Source organism: Gymnoscopelus microlampas (assembly GCF_963454915.1).
Source record: "Gymnoscopelus microlampas genome assembly, chromosome: 15".
Lineage (NCBI taxonomy): Eukaryota > Metazoa > Chordata > Actinopteri > Myctophiformes > Myctophidae > Gymnoscopelus > Gymnoscopelus microlampas.
The window spans coordinates 47,827,984-47,854,834 of NC_139952.1; the positions used below are offsets into that span (position 1 = coordinate 47,827,984).

The 26,851-nt window shown below is 43.7% G+C and overlaps 2 protein-coding genes across 2 annotated transcripts in view; both read left to right on the plus strand.

Annotated features, from left to right (window-relative positions):
• LOC311061233 (glucocorticoid-induced transcript 1 protein-like) overlaps nt 1–23,083 on the plus strand; it is a gene marked incomplete at its 5' end in the record, with an annotated part of 26,436 nt that extends 3,353 nt beyond the window's left edge. The window contains 6 exons of the mRNA XM_084079787.1: nt 8,947–9,036; nt 17,146–17,307; nt 18,475–18,627; nt 20,044–20,254; nt 20,526–20,646; nt 22,426–23,083. Of these exons, the coding sequence (XP_083935913.1) occupies nt 8,947–9,036; nt 17,146–17,307; nt 18,475–18,627; nt 20,044–20,254; nt 20,526–20,646; nt 22,426–22,708 (1,020 nt within the window). The 3' untranslated portion in view covers nt 22,709–23,083. The remainder of the gene's footprint in view (nt 1–8,946; nt 9,037–17,145; nt 17,308–18,474; nt 18,628–20,043; nt 20,255–20,525; nt 20,647–22,425) is intronic.
• The window catches only part of LOC311062402 (uncharacterized protein), a 700,443-nt gene that overhangs the window by 177,197 nt on the left and 496,395 nt on the right, over nt 1–26,851 (plus strand). The gene's annotated exons all lie outside the window — the stretch shown is intronic.

Sequence of the window (26,851 nt, forward strand, 5' to 3'; positions counted from 1 at the left end):
ATTTGGTTCCTAACTACCATTTAGCTGGGGACCCCCTGGAACTCCCTCAAGGACCCCTGGGGGTCCCCGGACCCCACTTTGAAAACCAACGCTCTATAGCAACATACTGTTAGGATTTAGAAAACATTTTTAGATATGTATTTAGCCGCGGACCCCCATCTCAAAATGTTTTGTTCCAGGGACCCCCATCTCAAAATGTTTTGTTCCAGGGACCCCCAGAAGCAAAGATTTGAGTTACAAATGTTCGCTTTAAAAAACGATATATTCAAAGATTTGAATGTATAGAATATAGAATTGCCACTTGTATCAACAGCGGACAGAATCTCATGCTAGAATTGACAGGGTAAACTTATTTGATAAATCCCACATGGACGTGGGCGTAAACTGTTCCTGGGCTCAAATATATAAGCTAGTTTGTACGTTCCATTGATACATGAGGGCCACTATCTCTGGAGTCATGTGATAAAGATGTGATCAGTGAAGATTTAGCATATTTTCCACATTTTGCAGGCCCTGGCTAGGACAACCTGGCCTGGCGGGGATCTGCGCTCCGAGGAGCACACTTTTCTAGTTGAGAATGAGTATCACAATATTTGTAGCGGCTGTTAAATAGATGTATATAACTGTCAAGAACGTTTTGTATTGTAATTTCAGTCCTCAACAATATAACAGCAACTATGTCTGTTACTAATTATGTCAACTTTGTAGATAATAAACAGAGCTGTGGGGGCAGGAGGGTTATTTGTTGATTTGTCTGAGGAATTTGATTATGTGGACAAAAAGCAGCTTTTACAGAAACCTAAACCAGATCAGCTTTAGTGAAATGGCTTTGAATTGGTTTATTATTATCAGAGAGAAGATACACACCACAGTTTAACTTTGAGCTCTCAAAGGTGTCCCCCAAGGATCTATTTTAGGCCCTGTTCTATTTTCTATTTTGACAAATGATTTAGGTCAGGGGATAATGATAAGTCCAGAAAAGAGAGCGTTTGTACACCAGTGATACAGTCATGTATACGGTGGATAGCCTCTTTGTTAAACCCATTAAGACCAAGAAAGCATCAGTCATTTTAGATATGAACCATTTTCTTATACTTTGGCTATCTTTGAATATATATATATGTTTTTAAAGTGAACATTTTTAACTCAAATCTTTGCTTCTGGGGATTCTACAAAACAAACAGTTTTTTGAAAAAACGTATTACTGTAATATCAGTGGTTCTCAAACCCTCTCTATGCTAGAGGAGCAAAACAACAATGAAATGTTATTTATGAACACATTGTTGGGTTAACTAGCTACTTGTATGTAATTTTACCAGCTATTCTACTACATTAGATCCACTTCCATTCTGATGCTGCCCAGGTGACCTCTGAGCTGTCTAGAAGTGCTTTCTCTTTCTGTTCACCTTGGAACGTGGAATGAGCCGTGATTTAGATTTTAGAAACACTAATACTGTTCCTCCCTTTTGAATTATATTTAAAAGGTGTTTTATATAAAGCACTCGTGGCTTCATAGAATCATCGTCTGATGCAGGCTGTGTGTGGATATCACTGGTATGGACTGTTTCTTTTCTTATTACCCCCCCCCTTCTTTTTCATAAATGACTACTTTGTACTTTACGTGTCTTGTGATATGACTTATGATATTATAGCTATTTTATTAGATATGTGATGTTGTTACCTGACAATTGGTTGACTTTTGGTGAAAAGCATATTTCGGTATCGTTAAATTAGTAGTTGGACAATATCGGGATATCAGCAAAAAAGTCAATATCGGACATCCCTAAATAATAGTATTAGAGAGTTCAGCCTGGTGTTAGGACAATGACAGGCTTATATGAGGGCTGAGGACGTGGAGCTGCTCTCTCTCTCTCTCTCTGCCCCTCTCTCTCTCTCTCTCTCTCTCTCTCTCTCTCTCTCTCTCTCTCTCTCTCTGTGTCTGTCTCTCTCTCTCTGTCTCTCTGTGTCTGTCTCTCTCTCTCTGTCTGTCTGTCTCTCTCTCTCACACACACACACACACACACACACACACACACACACACACACACACAGGAAGTGGGGAATTTCAGACGTCAACACAATGTTTGTTTGGGTTAGCGTTGGTTAGCTGCAGCGTTCTGAAGGAGCAGAGCCTTACTGACATACTGTAACCACATGAACCCTGGCAACCAGTCACCATGTACTGTGTCACACACTCTCATCCAGAGAGACTTACTGTACCAGTGTGAGAGAGAGAGAGAGAGACTTACTGTACCAGTGTGAGAGAGAGAGAGAGAGAGAGAGACTTACTGTACCAGTGTGTGTGAGAGAGAGAGAGAGAGAGAGAGAGAGAGAGAGAGAGAGAGAGTAAACATGAGCTCTAGTCAATAAACACACCAGGTAAACAGTAACACAAGCTAGTAGAGAGCAGAGAGAACAGTGTAGTCAGTGCCTACAAAGACAACATGCTATCTATATCAGTGGTTCTCAAACTTTCTCATGTCAAGGACCCCCAAAATGATATGTATTTGGCCGCGGACCCCCATGTCTAAATATTTTGTTCCAGGGACCCCCCAGAAGCAAACATTTGAGTTACAAATGTTAGCTTTAAAAAATATTATGTATTCAAAGATGTGCACACATTTTCATTTTTTTTCAAAAATAGCAGATCTACAAGCTCATAGCGTGGCACTCTCTGCCACGCTATGAGCTTGTATATCTGCTATTTTTGAATAGCCAAAGTATAAAATAATCGTTTAAAAGTGGTTACACAGATGCGTTCCGGTTTATGTAACCGTAGCTCCTAGCACTTGACCGTGTTATGACCACCATGCATGCGGACTGACCTTGGTCATCAAGTTCTCATGTTTTAGTCACTTACTGTAGGCTTGTTTCTCTTGACCACAATGTTAACGTTTAGATAGCAGGCAGGTTATTTGGAAAGATGCTAGGTTCTTGGTTTACCTGTGATCCTAGTTTACTGAGGCACTACACTGTCTCTCTGCATTTGATGTATGTTTTTACTTTGTTTATTTTAAGTCAATCAGGATAAAAAGCGTCTGATACAAAGTTGATTTTGTCAACTAAAACAATGATCGCCGCCGCCTACCTTTTTTCACTGACAAAAACTAAATAAAAACTAAGCTACGATGACTGAAACTAAGACTCAATTCATTGACAATTTCGTCTACAAATAAAAACTAGACTAAAATGTTAGTGAGGGACTAGTGGAGAAGAGATCCAGTAGAACTGCTTGTTTGCGCTCGGGTGTTGCGCTCTGAAAATAGCCGATCTACAAGCTCACAATGCGTCGCAGAGCGACGCATTGTGAGCTGTAGATCGGCTATTTTCAGCATGCAACCAAGTGTAAAATCAGCCATTACGACGCCATCAAGGCACCGCCAACATACATTATAGTCGACTAAATCAACTGTAGATTTAATCGACTATAATCTTATGATATTTAGTCGTCTAAAACTAGACAAAAACTAAAACATTTCAGATGACTAAAATATGACTAAAACTAAATGGAATTGTATTCCATTTACACTATGACTAAAAATGAATCAACATTTGCTGTCAAAACCAACAACACTAGTCTCTCCTAAATGCCTACATTCATTGTAAGTAAAGTACCGCAGCAGTAGTACTTCTTCCACCACATCCTGTTTGTGATGTTTATTTCAGTGTTATTGTTGCTCGGCGGTGCGCTGCGGTAATAAAACTCTGCTGGTGTTACCCTGTATACCTGCTAGCCTAGCCGCTCCTCTCAGATCCGTTTACAGCCATCTAAACCCTCTGTACCGCCGTGTCCCCGTGTGTCCCACAGCCATCTAAGCCTCTGTACCGCCGTGTCCCCGCGTGTCCCAGCCGCTCCGCACGCTGCGGGCCGTGTGACATTCACCACCTACGCATCCGGACCGCCGGGCCGTCAGACGGCGGTTGACCTCGGTGACTCTGTGGGTTTACGGTGTATTATTAAGCAGGCCTCTTGAAGTGGCACTAAGGTGTGACTGTGAGCACCGACCAGCCAGCGCTGCCCACTCCCCCCCACTCCCCCACCCCGTGTCGTTGCGTTGGCACCGTGAAACAAACTGAAACTACTGTTTGTTTTGTTTTGTTTGTTTGTTGTCACCGGCTGCAGCTGTTACTGCGTTGTGAACTCCAGAATGTTCTCTCCTACCTTTCTTATCCCATTCAATCCGGGAACGCATCTGTGCCATTTTAGATTTCTTTGGCTATTCAAAAAATACAAGCTCATAGCCGCGCTATGGCCTTGTAGATCTGCAATTTTTTGAAAAATCGTGAAAATGTGTGCAAACCTTTAATATATGTATTTTTAAGCGAACATTTGTAACTCAAATCTTTACCTCTGGGGGGTTCTACAAATGTCTTCTAAATCCTAACAGTTTTTTGAAAAAACGTATGTTGCTATAATCAGTGGTTCTCCAACCTTTTCATGTCGAGGACCCCCAACATTATATGTATTTGGCCGCGGACCACCATCTCAACATATTTTGTTCCAGGAACCCCCCCAGAAGTAAATATTTGAGTAAAAATTAGGGCCGGGACTTTATCGCGTTAATTTCGATCAATTAATTACCAAAAAATTATCGAGTTAAAAAAATTAACGCATTTTAATTGCGCCTATTTTTTCACCGCGGAACGTTTCTCACTGGACGAGTTTCACACGGACCTATTATCCAGCGCACCAGGTTGGTGCGCTGGTATTATCGGTCCGCCTGAGAAGCTGTCTGAGAAGCGAACGGTCTATTACTCTAATGTCGAAGCAAGGGGGCGGGGGGTGCGGGTGTACCCGGAAGTTGAGACGCACTGTGATTGGCCAGTAGTCACTTTGAGTGGCAGTTGGGGCAAACGCAGTCAGTGGGTCAAACGCAGTCCCCACCAAAAATATTTACGATTCTGTCCCTATCGGTACATAACTCGGACGGCGCTGAGTCGACTAGCAGACCTTCGGCTGGTCGTTGCGGGCACTCGCGCCTGGAGGCGCTCGGGCGCAACTCCTCAGCCTCAAGGTCTGCTGAGTCGGCGCGCCTCCGTCATGGTCCAAAAATATACTTTATCGGCGAAAAAAAGAAGTCCGCGAGTGACTGAAAAAGTTTCACCCCAAGCGGGAGTCGAACCCAGCCCACCAGTGGTAGTGGGTTGGGAGTCTAGTGATTAGCGAGGTGCGCCACTGAGGCCGGTGCCAAAATTGGGTATTTTGATTGTATTAGAATGTGACGTCCTAACTCTTCTATTGTAGAAGAAAGAGGGCGGGGGCGCCTCGCGCCCCCGCGACGTGGTTCTCACAACAACCTCGCGCCCCCACGACGTGGTTCTCACAACAACATACCAGCCACTGAATGAAGACGTGCCGCATAGCCTGCTTGATAATGTTGGCTGGGCAAATCAGAATCTGTAATGGATGCCGCCCCCCACGCGCGCGTTTGTCCCGTTTGGGGCGGTGCGCTGGGGGGAAGGGGGGGGGGGGGGCACGATGCGGTGCGGGTCACATGCGCGCGATTTTTTAAAATAATTAATTAAACGACTATAAAACAACTAACAACAACACACTCTACCAGCCTCCAATGGTGGAAAATAGCAGATCTACAAGCTCACAATGCCTTGTGCTTGTAGATCTGCTATTTTCACATGGTTACTGTATGTTTTATAATATTAATCGAAATCTACAAAGTAACTTGTAACTAAAGTTTTAAAATAAGTTTAAAAGTAAAATATTTGCCTCTGAGATATAGTGGAGTTACTGGAGTAGAAGTAAAAGTATTAAAAAATTGGAAATAGGCGTTGAGTACATGTACTTAAAGACGTTTACCAAAATCCATTTGAAAACAATTTTTTTCATTGATCTCAGGTCAAATATTGATGTGCGATTAAAATGCGATTAATTTAGATTAATTAATTACAAAGCCTCTAATTAATTAGATTAATTTTTTTAATCGAGTCCCAGCCCTAGTAAAAATGTTTTGCTTGAAAAAAAATTATATATATATTCAAAGACTTGCACAATCTTTCACGATTTTTCCAAAAATAGCAGATCTACAAGGTCATAGCGTGACACTCGGAGCTTGTAGTCTTGTAGCGTGTGTCAAAGACAACCCTACAAACTCTACTCTGGAATGTTTTTGGAACTACCAGAAACATAGTGTGTTGGTGTGACTGTGCAGTATGTGTGGTGTGGTGTGGTGTGGTGTGTAGCAATATCATCGCTGTCAGGCAGAAACCTTGTATCTCCATATTTCAACTTATGTTTTCATAACTGAATGGCCTACTTCATCCATACGAGTGTCACACAAAAAGAGAGAAAATAACCGATTGCACCTTGTAGATCTGCTCATTTTGATGCTTTTGAGTGACGCTGTAATAAGATCAAGTAGGGGAGTTAATGTTCGAAGAAAACACAAAGTTAGAATATGGAGATGTACTGTAAGAGGTTTTCCACCTGACAGAAGGCTCTCCCACACACACAGCAGGGAGTCAGTCATAGCTCCGCCCCCGTGACTCTGCATCCTGTTTTCATCTGGTTGCTCGGCAACCCAGGCCCAACAACAAGCTGCTCTAGCAACGCAACGCATGTAACGCTGCTGTCAACGTGACAAGAGAGCACAGAGTGAATCAATCTGAGCCTACTTCCTTCACCTTCCTGTGTGTGTGTGTGTGTGTGTGTGTGTGTGTGTGTGTGTGTGTGCGCGTGTGTGTGGAAAAGTACTAAAATGTTTTACTTAAGTAAAAACACAAACGTATTGGTATCAAAATGCACTTAAAGTGCCAAAAGCAAAGGTACTAAAATGTTTGAAAATAGCCTATGTATAAAATAGGGCTAAAGTGGTTAATGTGTGTTTTATAATATAATAATGTATATCTGCAAAGTAACTAGTAACTAAAGTTTTCAAATAATTGTAGGAGAGTAAAAGTACAATATTTGCCTCTGAGATGTAGTGGAGTAGAAGTAAAAGTATAGACAATTGGAAATACTCCGCTAAAGTAAAAGTACCTCAAAATTGTACTTAAGTGCTTGAGTAAATGTACTTAGTTATTTTACACTGTGTGTGTGTGTGTGTGTGTGTGTGTGTGTGTGTGTGTGTGTGTGTGTGTGTGTGTGTGTGTGTGTGTGTGTGTGTGTGTGTGTGTGTTGGGTGAGGAGAGGAGAGGAGAGGAGAGACCTGGCCTTGGCCTCTTGAGGAGGAGAAGGAGTCTTTCACCAAAAGGCGATTCTTCACGTGCCAAATTCTCTCCGGCGGAAAAGATGGAATTTCCCCCACAGCAGCTCTCTGTGCGTGTGTGTGTGTGTGTGTGTGTGTGTGTGTGTGTGTGTGTGTATGTCTATCTGTGTGTGTGTGCATTGACAGAGACACATACAGGGCAGGTGGTCTTAACAGGATCCCTGGCTAATAAGTAAAATATACCTTTAATGCATTATACGGTAACTAAAATGTAAAATAAAAAACACCTTAAATATTTTAGAAATGGTTCATCTTTTACTCAAGCGGGACAATGCCCGTCACAGGTTGATGATGTCATTTGTCCATGTGTGGTCTAGCCCTATGGAATGCATGTGAAAATAAAAAACAACTTAATACTAAGTATTAACTAAGATTAATATGAGTATAACAATGATAATCGACTGGTTCTTTAGAACCGGGCTCAAAGACCGCTGTGAGGCTTCATTGGGTTGTAAGGCCAGCTACTTGTCTTTGGGTCTGTATATGCTTTAGGCCGTGATAACCAACTATTCCTGGTTCCTCCTCGATGCTTCTCTCTTGGTAGGTAATCAATATCTCTCGAAATCTCTCTGTGACTGCACTCCTGAGAGGGTTTCGAGCCTCTCTTATAATGCTGGCTTGCGGTCCTGACATGATGATGTCAGATAGTGTCAAACGTCTCCATATATGGAGCTGCCGATGTTAGTTATAGCCAAATATGGGATCAAAAACGTCAGCCATGGACGTGATGATTATGTCTATACATGGAGTTTCTGGGAAGGGTTTGCTGATGTCAGACTCCGTACATATGGGACATTTGGGTCTCTATGACGACTTCTATTATCTCCATCTATAGGGATCTCTATATATAGGCTATTGTTTCTAAGTATGCTCTGAATGTTCGTAACATCTGCTATCTAGGTCGATCGTCTCCATTTATGGGGATCTCCATATATAGGCCAGTGCTGGCAAGTATGCCCTAAACGTTCGCAACAATGAGTGTCAAATCAATATTTAAATTATGTTTCTTTTTGCACATGTAGTGTATTCCATAGTGCTAGACCACACATGGACAAATTACATCATCAACTTGCGACGGGCATTGCCCCTCTTGTCTCTCTAGTAATTGACTCGCTGCTGAAAATAAACAAATGGACCTTTTGAGTCGGAGGCCGTTTAAGATGAGCCAGGAAACTATTCAGTTTCCTCTGGGTGTCAGAGAGGAGAGGAACACACTCTGTTGGTGTGTCTGTGTTTGTGTGAGGGAGAGAGAGAGAGAGAGAGAGAGAGCACGCTGACGTACTATGGATCCTTCCCTCTGTGGCACGGAGCTCAGCTTTCACTGTGTGTGTGTGTGTGTGTGTGTGTGTGTGTGTGTGTGTGTGTGTGTGTGTGTGTGTGTGTGTGTGTGTGTGTGTGTGTGTGTGTGTGTGTGTGTGTGTGTGTGTGTGTGTGTGTGTGTGTGTGTGTGTGTGTGTGTGTGTGTGTGTGATTGCGGACAAGATGAGCTGTAGCAGCCTGTATCTGATTCTTGCGTGTGGTTTATTCTCATTATTAGTTTCATTGTCTTCCAAACTCCTGGATGTTGTAGTTTATTGTCATGTATTTCATGGGAGTTGTAGTTTAGTGTCATGTGGTCCATGGGAGTTGTAGTTTATTGTCATGTGGTCCATGGGAGTTGTAGTTTATTGTCATGTGGTCCATGGTAATTGTAGTTTATTGTCATGTGCTCCATTTGTTCCAGACTCCTGGATGTTGGGTTGAACAGACGGAGGATCAGAGGAGTTCACACCAGCGCTCCGCCTCCTGGGGCAGCGCCGAGCAGCTCAAAGAGGTACACACACACGCACGCACGCACGCACGCACGCACGCACGCACGCACGCACGCACGCACGCACGCACGCACGCACGCACGCACGCACGCACGCACGCACGCACACACACACACACACACACACACACACACACACACACACACACACACACACACACACACACACACACACACACACACACACACACACACACACACACACACACGCACACACATGCACGTAAGTAACTGTTGTGTTACTTTATCCAATAATAATATTGATAATAGGCTTAAATGATAAAATAGCCTAGTAACAGAATTTTCCCAATCAGCCACGATGGTCGATGATGTTTATAATTAACGGCCAATTAAACATTTAATCGGTCAGTGGGCGGTAAATACCGGCTAAACGTAAACCTTGGTTCAACTGCTGTACGGCCTTCCTTTAGCCGTACAACTTCCTGCTTGATGTCAGGCTGGTTCGTACCGGTGACATACGTATAAAACAGACATTGATTGATTGATTATTTTATCAACGGTTTGCAAACAGTACAGAGGTACAGATAGACAATAGAGCAGGGGTCTTCAACGTTTTCAGGCCAAGGACCCCCTAGCTGAGAAAGAGATGAAGCAGGGACCCCCTACTCTATATTGTATAAAATTGTGTTTCAGATTTAACTTTTTTTCTTTACTTGTTCTGCTCTTTTTTTCCCTCTACACCAAACATCTCTTTGCCAAAAAATAGCCGATCTACAAGCTCTGCGAGACGTTGTGAGCTTGTAGATCTGCTATTTTTTGGCTAAAGTTCTCCCCAGAAAAGGGATGCTATATAGGGTTCGAGTGGTTCATGTAGAAAAAAAAATCACATCACACAAAGATTTGGCGGACCCCCTGTAGTAACTCTGAGGACCCCCTAGGGGTCCCGGACCCCCTGTTGAAGACCCCTGCAATAAAGCTAAAAGGATAACACAAAAAAGCCCTGAGGGCATGTTTCCATTGTGGTCCTGTGTATTCACCAAGACTTATACTTTTACTTTTAATTAATGTATTCTAGTAGGGGCGGAAATTGGTACTGTAGGTACCTGACGATTCGATTCAATTCCGAGGGCTAAGATTCAATTAAATTGCGATTAATGCGATTCGCGATTAATTTACTTCCATTATCTTTTATTGATAATAAAAACTAATGGAAGAGATGTGTCACTGTCAGCTGGAAGGTTATATTTGCCAACATCAACAATTGCAGAAAACCCACAAGAAAATAAACAAGTCCTTTTTTTGTAAAATAATACTGACTTATAACAAAGGCTTCTCAATATTCTGATAACCAAAATATATCGGGTTTTTTTTATAATCTTTTTTTTTAAATTATAATCGATTCATAATCGTCCATGTCCGAATCGCGACGATTAATTTCTGAATTGATTATATTTTCTACCCCTAATTTCTAGTATGTCTTTATATTTACAGAAAAACTGTGGGGGGTAATTTCTTTAACAAGCTAGAAGACTTGTCTAGGTCCAGTTTCATGTTGCAGACAGGTGATCTTTTATGGAGGTTTTGAAGGAGTGTAGGGACAGGAGTCACACTGATGGCTGTCTGTATGGTATTCCACATTCTGGTAGCAGCATAGTAGAATGAATTCAGACAGAAGGCTGCACCCTGGCCGCCGCCTCCTCCTCTTCCTCCTCCTCCTCCTCCTCTTCCTCTTCCTTATCTCTCTCTCTCAGCTCCACCCTGGCGGTGTGCTGCTCCTGCAGGGAGGAGGCAGATAACGCTGCTATCTGCCTCCATAACCACCCACTTCCCCCCCCTCTCTCTCTCTCTCTCTCTCTCTCTCTCTCTCTCTCTCTCTCTCTCTCTCTCTCTCTCTCTCTCTCTCTCTCTCTCTCTCTCTCTCTCTCTCTCTCTCTCTCTCTCTCTCTCTCTCTCTCTCTCTCTCTCTCTCTCTCTCTCTCTCTCTCTCTCTCTCTCTCTCTCTCTCTCTCTCTCTCTCTCTCTCTCTCTCTCTCTCTCTCTCTCTCTCTCTCTCTCTCTCTCTCTCTCTCTCTCTCTCTCTCTCTCTCTCTCTGCGACGGCCATTAAGCCGCCCGCAATTTATGGGCCTCGCCTTCTGAGGCTGTGGCTGAAGCCTCTCTGTGCTGCAGGAAGACATGGAACAATAACCACGCACACACACACACACACACACACACACACACACACACACACACACACACACACACAGGGCTGCAGACACAGATCTCATAGATCAGTGGTTTCCATATCAAGGTTTAGGGTTTCATGAGACTTAGCCTCTCAGACCTACAGTAGAATATGTTGTCATCGTAGGATAGGATTGTGTCCACAATTCCATCCATGCTGTATTGATGTTGGTACCAATAGGAGAGATAGCTGGCAAACGTTGATCAAAATAACAATTCTTTAATTAACCCATTAATGAAGCCGATCCTACGTGTCTCCTAAATCCCAACAGTATTCTCAAAAACGTATGTTTCTATATCAGTGGTGCTCAAACCTTTTCATGTCAAGGACCCCCAAAATGATATGTATTTGGCCGCCGACCCCCATCTCAAAATATGTTGTTCCAGGGACCCCCCAGAAGCAAAGATTTGAGTTAAAAATGTTTGCTTTAAAAATATATATATTCAAAGATTTGCACACATTTTCACGATTTTTCAAAAATAGCAGATCTACAAGCTCATAGCGCGGCACTCGGTGCCGCGCTATGAGCTTGTAGATCTGCTATTTTTGAATAGCCATCTGCTATTTTTGAATAGCTAATACAGGATGTAACGTGACGTGGGCTGGGAAGTGAGGAGTGAACGGTGAAACCAAAGCTCTCAGGTTTAGCATCAACAGGTTCCACTGTGTAAAGACAGCAGCTCGTGTGTCAGCCGGTGGAGACAGAGCTGTCTTTGATAAGTGTTTGTTTGACCTGCTGTTGTGTTGCTATAGTAAAGACACTCTGGAGAGAACAGGACACAACAGGGCTGGGTGTGACGCGCTGGACTCACTCTCTCTCTTTCCCAGGTGTTTCGCACCCCAGGTGGGTGTGGTTTCTTTGAGGTCGGGTTAAGGCAGTGGTTCCCAAACAGTGGGACCCATTTTTATGGGTTGTGACTCGCAAGTAAATATCACTTCTTTTTTTTTTTTTTACTTCTTATTCAAAATATATATTTATATTTTTCAAAAGATTTTCAATTCTTCTTTTTTCGTTTTTGTTTTCTCACAGTTATTCATAAAAAAATCCCACCCTGTGTGAAGGAAGCGGTGCCTTTGATGAGTGGCCTCCTGGTGGCGCTATAATAGGGCGGGGCGGGGCTTCAGCAATTAATGCTCGTCCCTATTGGTGGTGTAAGTCCACATACCAAATTTGGACTTGGTGGCATGCTGCAAACTGGAGTTATGGCTGTTTGTAGCCCAGCCAATGACAATACAGAGGGGGCGGGGCTTCAGCAATTACAGCTTGTCCCTATTGGTGGTCTAAGTTCACGTGGTAAATGTGTATTTGGTAGCATGCTGCAAAGTGGACTTATGGCTGTTTAAAGCCCAGCCAATAGGAAGACAGAGGGGGCGGGGCTTACTACATTTCAGTTCGTCCCTATTGGTGGTCTGAGTCCACGTACCAAATTTGTACTCAGTAGCATGCTGTGAACTGGAGTTATGGCTGTTTAAAGCCCAGCCAATGGGAAGACAGAGGGGGCGGGGCTTATGTAATTACAGTTGGTCCCTATTGGTGGTATTAGTTGGACTTGGTGGCATATGCTGCAAGCTGGAGTTATAGCTGTTTAAAGCCAGTGGCCTCCTGGTGGCGCTATAATAGGGCGGGGCGGGGCTTCAGCAATCAATGCTCGTCCCTATTGGTGGTCTAAGTCCACATACCAAATTGGGACTTGCTGGCATGCTGCGAACTGGAGTTATAGCTGTGTAAAGCGCTGTTTAAAGCCAGTGGCCTCCTGGTGGCGCTATAATAGGGCGGGGCGGGTTTTCAGCAATCAATGCTCGTCCCAATTGGTGGTGTAAGTCCACATACCAAATTTGGACTTGCTGGCATGCTGCGAACTGGAGTTATAGCTGTTTAAAGCCCGTGCTCAAACGGACATCCGGGCTCAAACGGACAAACGGACATACGGTGGCCTCCTGGTGGCGCTATAATAGGGCGGGGCGGGGCTTCAGCAATCAATGCTCGTCCTAATTGGTGGTGTAAGTCCACATACCAAATTTGGACTTGCTGGCATGCTGCGAACTGGAGTTATAGCTGTTTAAAGCCCGTGCTCAAACGGACATCCGGGCTCAAACGGACAAACGGACGGACATAGTCAAGAGTAGAGCGGCTGGCACCGCTAAAAATCAAAATTTGATTAAAAATACATTTAAAAAAATAGCAGATCTACAAGCTCACAACAAATCACAAGTTTGGGTCCCGGGAAGAAATCACATTTCTCTTTTGGGTCACGACCAAAAAAATGTTTGTGAACCTCTGGGTTAAGACATATAGCCACGCCCACCTGGGCCAAACACCAAAGAAAGAGGGGAGTCCCCTGGGTGCAAGGTGCAGTGCTGCCGGAGTTTGTAGAGAGAAACCATCAACCCTGTCTGTGAGAACAACACGACCAAGAGAAGCACACACACATACACACACACACACACACACACACACACACACACACACACACACACACACACACACACACACACACACACACACACACACACCACTTTGACATTGAGTTTTGAACGTGGTATTCCTGACACTGTAGCTGCTGTGTTGGTTTTTAGCGCACAATGAATTTCACGTGCCTTTTACTTGTAAATGGTATTGTTGACAATAAAGTTGAACCTTGAACACACACACTTGCTGATCTACAAGCTTGTAGATCTGCTATTTTCAAAACGTCTTGAAAGAAAGTATGACATATTTTTTAATATTTCAGACATTTTTGCACTTTTAACAGCACAAATCTTGTATGGTGATGGGCGGTGGGCGTTGACAAATTCATATTAATCTGGGGGTTGACATGAACATATTGTAGAACCACTGGTTTAAACAACATTAGGAAGCAAAGCTCCTAATGCTCAGCTTGTAGATCTGCTATTTTTGAACAGCCCGAAGTATAAAATAATGGTTAAAGCTAAAGATCTAAAATGACACCGTAAGCCTTCCTGTATTAAATGTGTTATAATGAGCAGACTTGGGGTGCAAGGTGCAGGTTGTGTGCGTCACACAGCACAGTGACTGGGGGACATGTATGGACATGTATGGACATGTATGGACATGTATGGACATGTATGGACATGTATGGACATGTATGGACATGCATGGACATGTATGGATGGACATGTATGGACATGTATGGACATGCATGGACATGTATGTATGGACATGTATGGACATGTATGGACATGTATGGACATGCATGGACATGTATGGATGGACATGTATGGACATGTATGGACATGCATGGACATGTATGGATGGACATGTATGGACATGTATGGACATGTATGGACATGCATGGACATGTATGGATGGACATGTATGGACATGTATGGACATGTATGGACATGCATGGACATGTATGGATGGACATGTATGGACATGTATGGACATGTATGGACATGCATGGACATGTATGGATGGACATGTATGGACATGTATGGATGGACATGTATGGACATGTATGGACATGCATGGACATGTATGTATGGACATGTATGGACATGTATGGATGGACATGTATGGACATGTATGGACATGTATGGACATGTATGGACATGCATGGACATGTATGGATGGACAGGGATGGACATGTATGGATGGACATGTATGGATGGACATGCATGGACATGTTCTGGATCCACTGGTCCAGTAACAGTCCTGCTCACACCCAGTGGTAGCAAGTAGCTAAAGTACATTTACTCAAGTACTGTACAATGTTGGCGTATACTTTAAATCTAACCCTAACCCTTGATTTTGCTATTTTGTCTCATCTGTTTAAAAAAGTAAGTAGCTGATATATTGCACTTTGACCTTTAGCGCTAGGTATACTCTTGGTTGCTTGTTTTTGCAGAAAATGCACTTCAGACTTCTGGTGATTAGTAGTTCTCGTTCCCTACCTATGTTGAATACACTTATTGTAAGTCTCTTTGGATAAAAGCGTCTGCTAAATGACTGTAATGTACCTTTACATGAGTTTGTCCATATTTTATTTTGTCAATACTTCCTAGTTCACTGCATCTCATACTGTACATCTCAGAGGAAAATATTGTCCTTTTCACTCCACTAACAATTATTCACACACACACACACACACACACACACACACACACACACACACACACACACACACACACACACACACACACACACACACACACACACACACACACAGAGTGGGGGACATGTTCTGGGCCACTGGGACACAGTAGAGGAGTGGTAACCTGCGTGACACACACACACACACACACACACACACACACACACACACACACACACACACACACACACACACACACACACACACACCCCTCTCTGTCAGTTTCTATCTGCCCGTCTCTCTCTCTCTCTCTCATCCTGTCTCACTTCCCCTCATTCCACGGTGAACCAGAGACAGCTGTCTGTCTGTCTGCCTGTCTGTCTGTCTGCCTGTCTGTCTGTCTGTCTGTCTGTCTGTCTGTCTGTCTGTCTGTCTGTCTGTCTGTCTGTCTGTCTGTCAGGGTGTGTCGTCTAATCGCAGTTATTTTTGCATAATCGTCATAATCGTTTCCATGTTGAAATATTGTCCCACATTTTCAAATATATAAAAAAAAAGCAGAAATAGCAGATCTACAAGCGCGTTGTAAGCTTGTAGATCTACTATTTCAGCTTTTTTTTTACATGTATAAAAATGATTAAATATGTTAATCGTCAACTTATATTTGTAATTGTGACAGCCCTAGTGTCACACCCACTGTACTGTATACCATTACAGATGTAAAGGGCTAATAGCCAGCCACCTTCTGATCAATTAATGCTAGAAAACATACCTAATTATGACCAACATGCACTCTCATGCTTTTGTTAATTTGTTAAAAATTAAATATTGTTTTCTTGACCACACTGTTAAAAATGCAGTTTAGCTGTTAGCGTGTTATTTAAACAGATGCTATAGGTTCGGTGTTTACCTGATATCCTATAGTTTCAGATTATTATTTTGATTGTATATTGTTTAGACAGATGCTATAGGTTCCTAGCTTACTGAGTATGTGATGTACAGTATGTGTTTATCTAGCTTATTGCAAGTCACTCTGGATGAGAGTCTCTGCTAAATGCCTATAGATTGGTCTATAAACCAGAATGAGATTACATGAACAGGAAGGGATTATGTCTGAACATGTTTGTGTTCACGTGTTTATTGACTTCTCTCCAGCATAACTCCAAAACACTTCCCCATTTACAATTACAACTTAAGCCATTCGTTCTCAAAGCGGGGTGGCGAGTGCTGCACTACGAACTTGTAGATCTGCTATTTTTGAAAAATAAAAACAAGCAACAGAGAGGCCAAGAAGTGATACAAGAAGAGAGGAGTGTCATTCAATACCATGTCGTTATCTGTATCTACAATACAATAATAATAGTCCTAATTGACCCTGTATGATGGTTACTGCCATCTTACTTCAGTGGTTTCTCAAACATGTTTATGTCAAGGACCTCCACATAGATTATTGGTCTATGGAACAGTGAGTTAGTGGCTGTTTCCTCCAGGTCTTTGCCCTCCACACGGACTACTACAGGAAGTACACCATACAACACCTTAGGGAACAGTGACACCAAGTGGTTAGACTAGGACACAGCAAACCCAATTCAAGTGCATTTGTAGGTATTTGTATTGCGTACACTAGAATTGAACACACACACACACACACACACTCACTCACTCACTCACTCACTCACTCGCTCACTCGCTCACGCGCACACGCGCACACACACACGCACACAAATTTATACGTGCTTGTGCCAAAACAGAGTCTGACGGAGTCCTTAGTAATTAAGCAACACGCTGGTTCTCTCTCTCCACAGCAGATCTCCAGGCTCCTGGTACTGTATGATGATCATTATAGTAACATGATTTTTCTTTCCCTCTCCAGCAGATCTCCAGGCTCAGGCAGCAGCTGCAGCGCAGCAAGCAAGGAGGACGTCACAGTAAGGACAACAAGGAGCGTCTGTCCCCCCTGCAGTACGGACCCCTCACCTACAACACCACCAACAACAACAACAACAACTTCTCCTCCAGTGTGAACCACATTCAGGTTAGAGCTCTCAAATTCTGGCCGAACCCGACCCGACCCGACGTGACGTTTTCGGGCCCGGCCCAAAATCTATGCTAATTGGTCAGGCCGATTTTTTTTTTAAATCTATTACTCACAAAAAAATAATTTCAACTGCCCCTAGTGCAGTGGCTCTCAAACTTTTTCATGTCAAGGACCCCCAAATTGACACTTATCAGCCCGCGGACCCCCATTTGAAAAGATAAGCCAGGGACCCCCATAAGAGAAGGTTTTTTACGGCTCTAGCAGCGATTCTCAACCATTTTAATTTCAAGGACCCCCAGTTTGACATGCATTAGAGGCTACGGACCCCCATTTAATGGCATTTATACCTCTGGGACCCCAATTCATATTGTAAAAATCAATGTTAATTTAACTCTCAGAGTTACAGACCCATAAGGGTCCATTTGGTTCCTGTCTATCATTTAGTTGGGGACCCCCTGGAACCCCCTCAAGTACCCCTGGGGGTCCCCGGACCCCACTTTGAGAACCAATGCCCTAGTGGCCCTAACGGTAAGGCAGTGGGTGTGTTGGATGCAGCTCAAAGTGAACTTTACTCAGGTATCTAGTTTGTCGCCGTCCGACCTTCCTTATCGGACGGTGAAAAAACGGGTGACAATGGCCAAAACACAACACACGAAAATCGGCAAAGTGGCCATTATCTCTGGAACAGAAGGTCCAATCTGCTCAGTTCAAAGCTGGTTGGATGTGTGACTGAATGAAGTTCTACAAGCTCACAATGTGTCACACTGTGAGCTTGTAGATCGGCTATTTTTGGCTGTAGATTTTGATTATTATTGCAAAACATAGATTAACCACTTAAGCCCTATATACATTTCAGCCCTGTATGCTATTTGAAAATAGCCGATCTTGCAAGCTCGCAATGTGACGCATTGTGAGCTTATAGATCTGCTATTTTCAAAAGGGTTTTTAACATTTCATACATTTGAAAACTTTTACTTTTGGTACTTTAATTGCATATTGATATCAATACTTTGGTACTTTTACTCAAGTCAATTTTGAATTTTTGACTTTTACTTGTAACAGAGTATCTCTACATTGCAGTATTGATACTTTTACTTAAGTAAAAAACAAATGGTACTTTTTCCACCACTGAATACTAGCTCATGTTGTGTCTCTGCTTTACAGCAGGTTTCCATGTCTAAGTCAGCCCAGATGCCGCTGTCCAACATCACGGTGCCAAAGCCCTCCATCTCGCGGGTTCCCAGCAGCATGGAGGGCATCAACCATGAGCTGGAGAAGGTCTTCATCAGAGACAACGGGGAGAAGGAGGAGCTGAAGGTGTGTACGGGGGTCTGGGGGGGCTGAACCATACTGGGAACAAATTAAAGAAAATTAATAGCTGGCAAAGGCAGCTGATAACTACAATTACAAGGGAATAATAGGAATGGAAACAAACAAAAAGTAATAAAATTACAATTTATACAAATTTTATATAGCCGGGTCATCTTGCACAAATACATGAATTACCTAAATTACCATTTGCGCATGCTGCGTCACTGCGTGCGTAATGATTTCTCAAGAATCAATTGCGTTTGAACGCATTTTCTAATCAAAGGGTACTGCACAAAATTGGCCATTTCAGATTAATCCTTCATAATGTGGCTCAGCTGACCTGTTAGGGCAATAAATTATAGACCACTACTCACTCACAGGAGGTTATACTGTATAGTTAGGCAGTGGATGCCCTCCGCGCGTCTAGTTGGGACAGCCGTGGGAAAGTTGATGAGTTGTGAGAATCTTGTCGTCTCCTCATAGAGCTATTCAGTTCAAAGTGGTAACGTTTTAACGTGTCCACCTCATAGAGTTAAAAATAGGTCCACCTTTATGATTAACGTCGTGTTTCATCTGGATGCCACAGTTGCAGTAGCCTATAGCTGTTCTGAAGAGTATTATTTACGCATCTGTGTTGGATGTTTCATCTTCAACTTGCATTGTTGTTAAACTGCAGTAGGGCAACTTGCCAACTTTACTCACATGTGCCCTTGTGTCTGTGACATATTCTCGTAATTATACAACTTGTGTGTGACTGTTAAATACACAACTTTATATAATATAACCAGACCGCCGTCTCTGTCTGACTGTCGTGCAGACCACAGTTATAATATATTGCAACAACTACGCAGCAGCAACAACAACTCTCTTCTTCCGGTCATACCTTCACAATAAAGTGTCTCCCATTTACCTCCCAAATGCAGCACATTTTACACTGGTTATTATTAACAGGAAATAGGTGTAACTTAACAGTGTGTGACACACTCTTTCTTTCTTTCTCTCTTTCGCTCTCTCTCTCTCCCAGAAACACACACACGCTGTTAAGAGAGAGAGAAAGAAAGAGCGAGGGAGCGCACGCGTGCAAGAGAGAGAGAGAGAGAGAGAGAGCTTACAAAGCAGGGGATTTGAAATGTGCCTGATTAGCAGTGATAATTAATGAACTGCTGTGTCATTGTCAACCGGTCAGGATCTCCAGAGAGATATTTTTTTCCCTGTCTTTGTCATAAAAAACGGTCAAAACCGGCAATTATCGGACTAACGCGACCTCTTGTGTGTGTGTGTGTGTGTGTGTGTGTGTGTGTGTGTGTGTGTGTGTGTGTGTGTGTGTGTGTGTGTGTGTGTGTGTGTGTGTGTGTGTGTGTGTGTGTGTGTGTGTGTGTGTGTGTGTGTGTGTGTGTGTGTGTGTGGCTCTCCTCCCCGTAGGCCCTGGAGGTCCCAGACGGCCGGCGGGCTCCCTTCAGGCCCCAGCATCGTAGCAGCAGCACACAGAGCGTGGACACACAGACCCCCTCAGCACCGGGACGCTCCAGCAGCTGCTCCAGCCAGTCGCCCTGCCCCTCCCCCGCCTGCCCACAGGGCTCACACGACGGCAGCCCCTACTCCACAGAGGACCTGCTCTACGACCGGGACAAAGGTACCGCATGCACCCAGCTAGCTAGCACCCACATGCACCCAGCTAGCTAGCACCCACCCACCCACATAACCCAGACAGTTTAAAATTCCATTTAGTTTTAGTCATGTTTTAGTCACCTGAAATGTTTTAGTTTTTGTCTAGTTTTAGTCGACTAAATATCCAGTTGATTTAGTCGACTAAAATGTATTTTGGCGGGCCGTGATGGCGTGTTAATGACTGATTTTACACTTGTAAAACTCTGTCTCTCTCTCTCTCTCTCTCTGACACACAGACAGTGGAAGCAGCTCACCTCTGCCCAAGTTCGCCTCGTCGCCCAAACCCAACAACACCTACATGTTCAAGCGCGAGCCCCCAGAGGGCTGCGAGAAGATCAAAGCCTTCGAGGAGACCAGGTACTGTATGGGTCTGCACTCAGCTCTGTTCACATCACACTGACCAGGTATGGGTCTGCACTCAGCTCTGTTCACATCACACTGACCAGGTATGTGTCTGCACTCAGCCCTGTTCACATCACATTGGACGATGCAAAGACGTTGATCCACGCTTTCGTTTTCTCTCAGCTTGATTACTGCAATGCACTTTACTCTGGCCTGCCAAAGATTACAACTCGTTCAAAATGCGGCAGCCAGAGTTTTAACTAAAACTAAGATGAGAGAACATATTACTCCAGTTCTAGCTTCACTACACTGGCTCCCGGTTGTTTTTAGGATTGATTTTTAAATTATTTGACTTGTTTATAAAGCTCTAAATGGACTGGAATAAACTCCCATTACACCTAAGACAGGCAGGCAGCCTCTGTGGATAGCTTTAAAGCACAGCTCAAGACCTACTTCTTTAAATCTCTGTGTTGTCCTCACTGTATTGCCTGAGTCACTGCCTTTTTTGCTTTTATTTTAATGTTGTTTTATGCTTTTGCTTTTCTTTTATGCTTTATTGTTAAATTAGTTGTACTTTTTCTGTAATTGTATTCTTGCTCTGCAAAGCACTTTGAGCTGCATTTCATGTCATGAAAGGTGCTATACAAATAAAGTTTATTATCATTATTTACACAAATATGATTAGTAGTCCTTACGGTGCTTATATTCCATTGGACAACCTTCTCCTGTCAAAACAGCTCACAAGCTCTCTGTCTCTCTCTGTCTCTCTCTCTGTCTCTCTGTCTCTCTCTCTGTCTCTCTGTCTCTCTCTCTGTCTCTCTGTCTCTCGCTCTGCCTCTCTCTGTCTCTCTGTCTCTCTGTCTCTCTCTGTCTCTCTCTGTCTCTCTCTGTCTCTCTCTCTGTCTCTCTGTCTCTCTCTCTCTGTCTCTCTCTGTCTCTCTGTCTCTCTGTCTCTCTCGCTCTCTCTCTGTCTCTCTCTGTCTCTCTCTGTCTCTCTGTCTCTCTCTGTCTCTCTGTCTGTCTGTCTCTCTGTCTCTCTGTCTCTCTGTCTCTCTGTCTCTCTGTCTCTCTGTCTCTCTGTCTCTCTGTCTCTCTCTGTCTCTCTGTCTCTCTGTCTCTCTGTCTCTCTGTCTCTCTGTCTCTCTGTCTCTCTCTGTCTCTCTGTCTCTCTCTGTCTCTCTGTCTCTCTCTGTCTCTCTGTCTCTCTCTGTCTCTCTGTCTCTCTGTCTCTCTCGCTCTCTCTCTGTCTCTCTCTGTCTCTCTGTCTCTCTGTCTCTCTCTGTCTCTCTGTCTCTCTGTCTCTCTGTCTCTCTGTCTCTCTGTCTCTCTGTCTCTCTCTGTCTCTCTGTCTCTCTCTGTCTCTCTGTCTCTCTGTCTCTCTCTGTCTCTCTGTCTCTCTCTGTCTCTCTGTCTCTCTGTCTCTCTCGCTCTCTCTCTGTCTCTCTCTGTCTCTCTCTGTCTCTCTGTCTCTCTGTCTCTCTCTGTCTCTCTGTCTCTCTCTGTCTCTCTGTCTCTCTGTCTCTCTCTGTCTCTCTGTCTGTCTGTCTCTCTGTCTCTCTCTCTCTGTCTCTCTGTCTCTCTCTGTCTCTCTCTGTCTCTCTCTGTCTCTCTGTCTCTCTGTCTCTCTGTCTCTCTCTGTCTCTCTCTGTCTCTCTGTCTCTCTCTGTCTCTCTGTCTGTCTGTCTCTCTGTCTCTCTCTGTCTCTCTCTGTCTCTCTGTCTGTCTGTCTCTCTGTCTCTCTCTGTCTCTCTCTGTCTCTCTGTCTCTCTCTGTCTCTCTCTCTCTCTCTCTCAGTTCCAGACAGTCCAGCTCTTCGTCGGTGCTCTTCTCGTGTCCAGATAAGAACAAGGTGAACTTCATCCCCACCGGCTCAGCGTTCTGCCCCGTCAGGCTGCCCGGCGCCATGCACCTCCTCGCCCCGCCCTCCGAGCCCGACGAGGAGGAGGAGGAGGAGGAAGGCTCCGAGGAGGCGCGAGGAGGGGCCTCCGCCAGCACCAGCACAGAGGACCCCCCCGAGGAGCCTGGCAGCCCCCCAGAGACTCCGCTGGTCCAGACAGACAGCCTGGCAATCAGCTAAAACCCCCCGCAGAGCTGGCCTCTGCCCTGTCTGCGAATAACGCTACTTTAAAACAAAACACCAACCAACCCACCAACCAACCACCACCCACTGACCCACCCACCCAATGCCCACCAGTCAACCCCCCACGGCCCGCCTCCAACCCCACCCACCCTCTCTCCCTCTCTCTCTCTCTCTCTCTCTCGGCTCATTTCGACTATGAGCGGTTCTAAGCCAGAACCTTCCTCCAGAACCTGAAACCTTTTTTTCCCGCTATTTCAGAAACCTATTGAAAGTCATCGCTGTCCAACAGAAACCTCTTATCTCCATATACTAACTTTTCGCGTTATTCTTTTCGTAAATTAACGCCCTACTTGATCATACTACAGCGCCACACAAAAGCTTCAAAAGTAGCAGATCTACAAGCTCGAAACGCGTCGCTTCGCGCCGCGTTTCGAGCTTGTAGATCTGCTACTTTTGATGCTTTTGAATTGGAATCCTGAAAAGTTACAGTTTTGGACATAGGAGGTTTCCACCCGACAGACGATATTGAAAGTCTAAGTTCTGGAGGGTTTCTGCAGATAAAGAACCTCCTCATGAGCAGATCGTCCCAAATCAGGTTCTCTGTCTCTCCTTTTATCGAGTCGTAGTGTTTGGGAATCAAACCCACAACCTGTGAAAATAAGTACAATTAGTTCTCATAGTCGTAAAGATCTGATCTGATCACTCTCTGTCTTTCTCTCTCTGTCTGTCTCTGCATGACGTAGCAACAATGTCCTAACAACAACAACACAAACAACAACAACGAGAACAACAACAACAATGACAAACAATCACAAAGACGTAGCCGCCTTTAACCACATGAACCCTAGCGTTCTGTTCTGGGACGATGTGATTGGCCAACTTTCGGCGAAAATAGATTTGGCAAGCATTCGGAGTGAAAGTAGCCGATCTACAAACTCCACCGTGCGTTGAGATCTACAAGCTCAGATCTACAAAGAGATCTAGAAGAGATCTACAAGCTCACTTCGTGCCACACGCCGTGAGCTTGTACATCTGCTATTAGTTGAACATTTTTAGAAAAATCTTTGAAAGTGTTTTAAAAAAAGTGTGTGGGAGTCTTGCTTTCCCTTTGTCTTTGGTGACGCCATGTGTCGTGAGCTTGTAGATCGGCTATTTTCCGCTATTGGGACGTACAGCGTAGTTTGGAGGGTTTGAGTGGTTAATGTTCTGTCCTGCATATTTCTTAAATCGAGGAACGAATCGTTTTAATGCCTTCAAACAGCCTTTATTAACAACCTTTAAACTAGCCATGGAAAACATAGCGTTTATGAAAAGGTTTACTAAGGTAATTAAATCAAGTCTAAAGTCCTTACAAAACCTCATTCACTTGTATTGAGATTATATTATATTGTGACCGGTAGAAGGTGAAACGGCAACATCTGCTTTTTTTTTTCTTCCACAAGAGGGCACTCTAACACAACTTAGGTATGACCCATTGACTCTGAGAGAATAGTCTCGCGTAGCCAGACAACTATTCTACAATCTCTGAATGCTATATAGAGTCTGGAACTACAACTCCTGAAATCTGAGAGAGGAAACTGGCACTTCCGTTCACGAAAATATATTTTAAAAGATCTTTACATTTTACTTTTTAATTTCCATTTCTGATAAGCAGCAAGCTATGTATACTTAGATGATTTGTATTTATATTAGGATAAATTTGTGCGACTGTAAAGACGAAACGGAAGTGGGGAGGAGGCTTCACATCCGGTTTATATTCTAATCATGATCAGAGCTTCAGAGTCCCAGACTGTATGACCGGAAACATTTGAAAATTGTGGGAGGCAACAGTCTGGTCACGCGAGACTACTGAGAGAAGGAATGGACGGATGAAAACACATCACTTATGTCCACTCCTATGTTAGGATTTGTAGAAAAACACATCTAGCTCGGATTTCTTCTGTTTTTTGGTGAAAACGAGCCTTACTAAACGCAACAAAATGGCCGATCGCGGTACAAAAAATGTTGCTCCGTTGTTCCGGCTTTGTTTACTTCCGTGTCTACAACGTGGCTTCCGCCACGGCTTCCTCCAACGATCGTCAATTTAAGGTAAAAGAAATGCTGGCATTGGGATGAAAAACAATGTTTTAATCTCAAGCAGTCAATGTGTTTAATAGGAACCAGCAGGCTGAGAGAGAACCCTGGAAGAGAGCTTCAATTCCATGCAGCTGTTTCTTTATTTTCTTTATTTTTCTTTATTTTTGTCCTTTTTTTTAAACCCCATTAAGAGCTGGAAGTTGGATTTCTTTGGCTATTCAAAAATAGCAGATCTACAAGCTCATAGCGTGGCACCGAGTGCCACGCTATGAGCTTGTAGATCTGCTATTTTTGAAAAATCTTGAAACATTTTTTTTTTTCAAAAAACTGTTAGGATTTAGAAAAAAAAATAAGAATCGCCTCAGGTCTTAATGGGTTAAACCAAATGGGTTCCCAGATTGAGTGAGTGTTTGTTTACTTAAACTAAAGTTGTTAAAATAGTTGTTTGAAGGCATTATTACTATTCTGTTGCATTGTACAGTGGTCTGCCTCCTCCATTTGTTTATTTTTTTTGCATTGGATTTCTCCGCCTCCTTGGAAACAACCCTCTAGGACATCTCCACGTGTTTTAGTTTGTGTGGCACACTGCATATTTGTTTGGCACAGTTCTTTGCGGGGACAGAAGCCCTCGCTCTCTCACATGTTATAAAGGACGATTTTAAAGGGATGGTTCCACCGCGGCCTCCAGCCTAAAATCAGGCTGGGTCAGGGTCCGGACCGGTGCGTCTCAGGAGCAAGACACACATAACTGAATGAAGAAGGCACTGGGAGGCAGCTGGGAGCCTATTTCTTTAAAGGTAGCTCTCTGCTGCACCGACGTCGGCGGTGGCAGTAATTGCTGGAAAGCGTCTATTGGCTAAAATCTGCTGTTGAATGGGCGGCCCCGTCACGAAAACCGAGTATGCTCAGTCAAGCCATAGGCTATTTTTTGCACGTCTGTCGGTGTCGGCCCTGTTTATACCCACCTTCCAAGCGACTGATCTCCCGACTTTACATTACAGTACAGTCATTTAGCAGACACTTTTGTCCAAAGAGACTTACAATAAGTGTATTCAACATAGGTATGTAGGGAACGAAACTACTAATCACCAGAAGTCTTACGTGCATTCTATTCTAAAACAAGCAACTAAGAGTATACCTAGTGCTAAGGTAAAAGTGCAATATATCAGCTACCTACTTTCTTAAACAGATGAGACAAATAAGAAAATCAAATGAGCTAGAGCTAAAACAAATAAGTGTATCAAATACACAAGATCCAATAAAAACAAGAGCTCGTACAACTAATTGACAACAAGTAGGCAAGGCTAAGAGGAAGGGTCAGGGTAGTGTTTCCTGAAGAGGTGGGTTTTCAGCCTGCCGACTTCATTCGACTGCCACTCTGTAGTAATCTGTAGTATGTCTGTTTGGTGGAGAGCTACCTTAACATGGAACAGGGTGCAAGGCAAATTAGTGCAAGGCAAAATTATGATCTGTGATGTAGAATATGATCTGACATTGAAGCGTTGTTTTTTTTTTTGCCTTGCACCCTGTTCCATATCACGCTGGGCAAGATCTAGCCGGTGGAGTGTCTAAAACGGAACTACCGGAATTTGGTGGAAGTAGCCTACCGCCCAAGGAAATGACGTTGACTCTTTTACAAATCTGTTTACGTTCTCTGTGAATGAAACGAGTGTTGTGATTGTTTGAAAGGCTCCAATCATCGGCGGCGTTCCAGTGCCACCTTCATTCAGTCATTAAGGAGGAGTTGGTACTGTCGACTGGGAGGGGTTAGGGGAGGGGCTGGGGGTGGGGTGGGGTGGGGGGGCATGCATTTAAAGAAAAAAAACAACTGGTAGTATGTTTAAGATTAAATTATGTGTTTTGTGTTCTGTTCCAGCAGCCACAGTATGAATAAGCTCTATAAGTATATACACATATATCTCTATGAAAAGAAAAGAAAAAAACGCTTGTTTAAGAAAAAATGAAGTCGGAAAAAAATAATCAACTGTGTATTGCTGTGTTATGAACGTTTTAACAGGAAGGAAACTGCTGTAGGATTATGTTTACAATATCCAGGTCACGTTT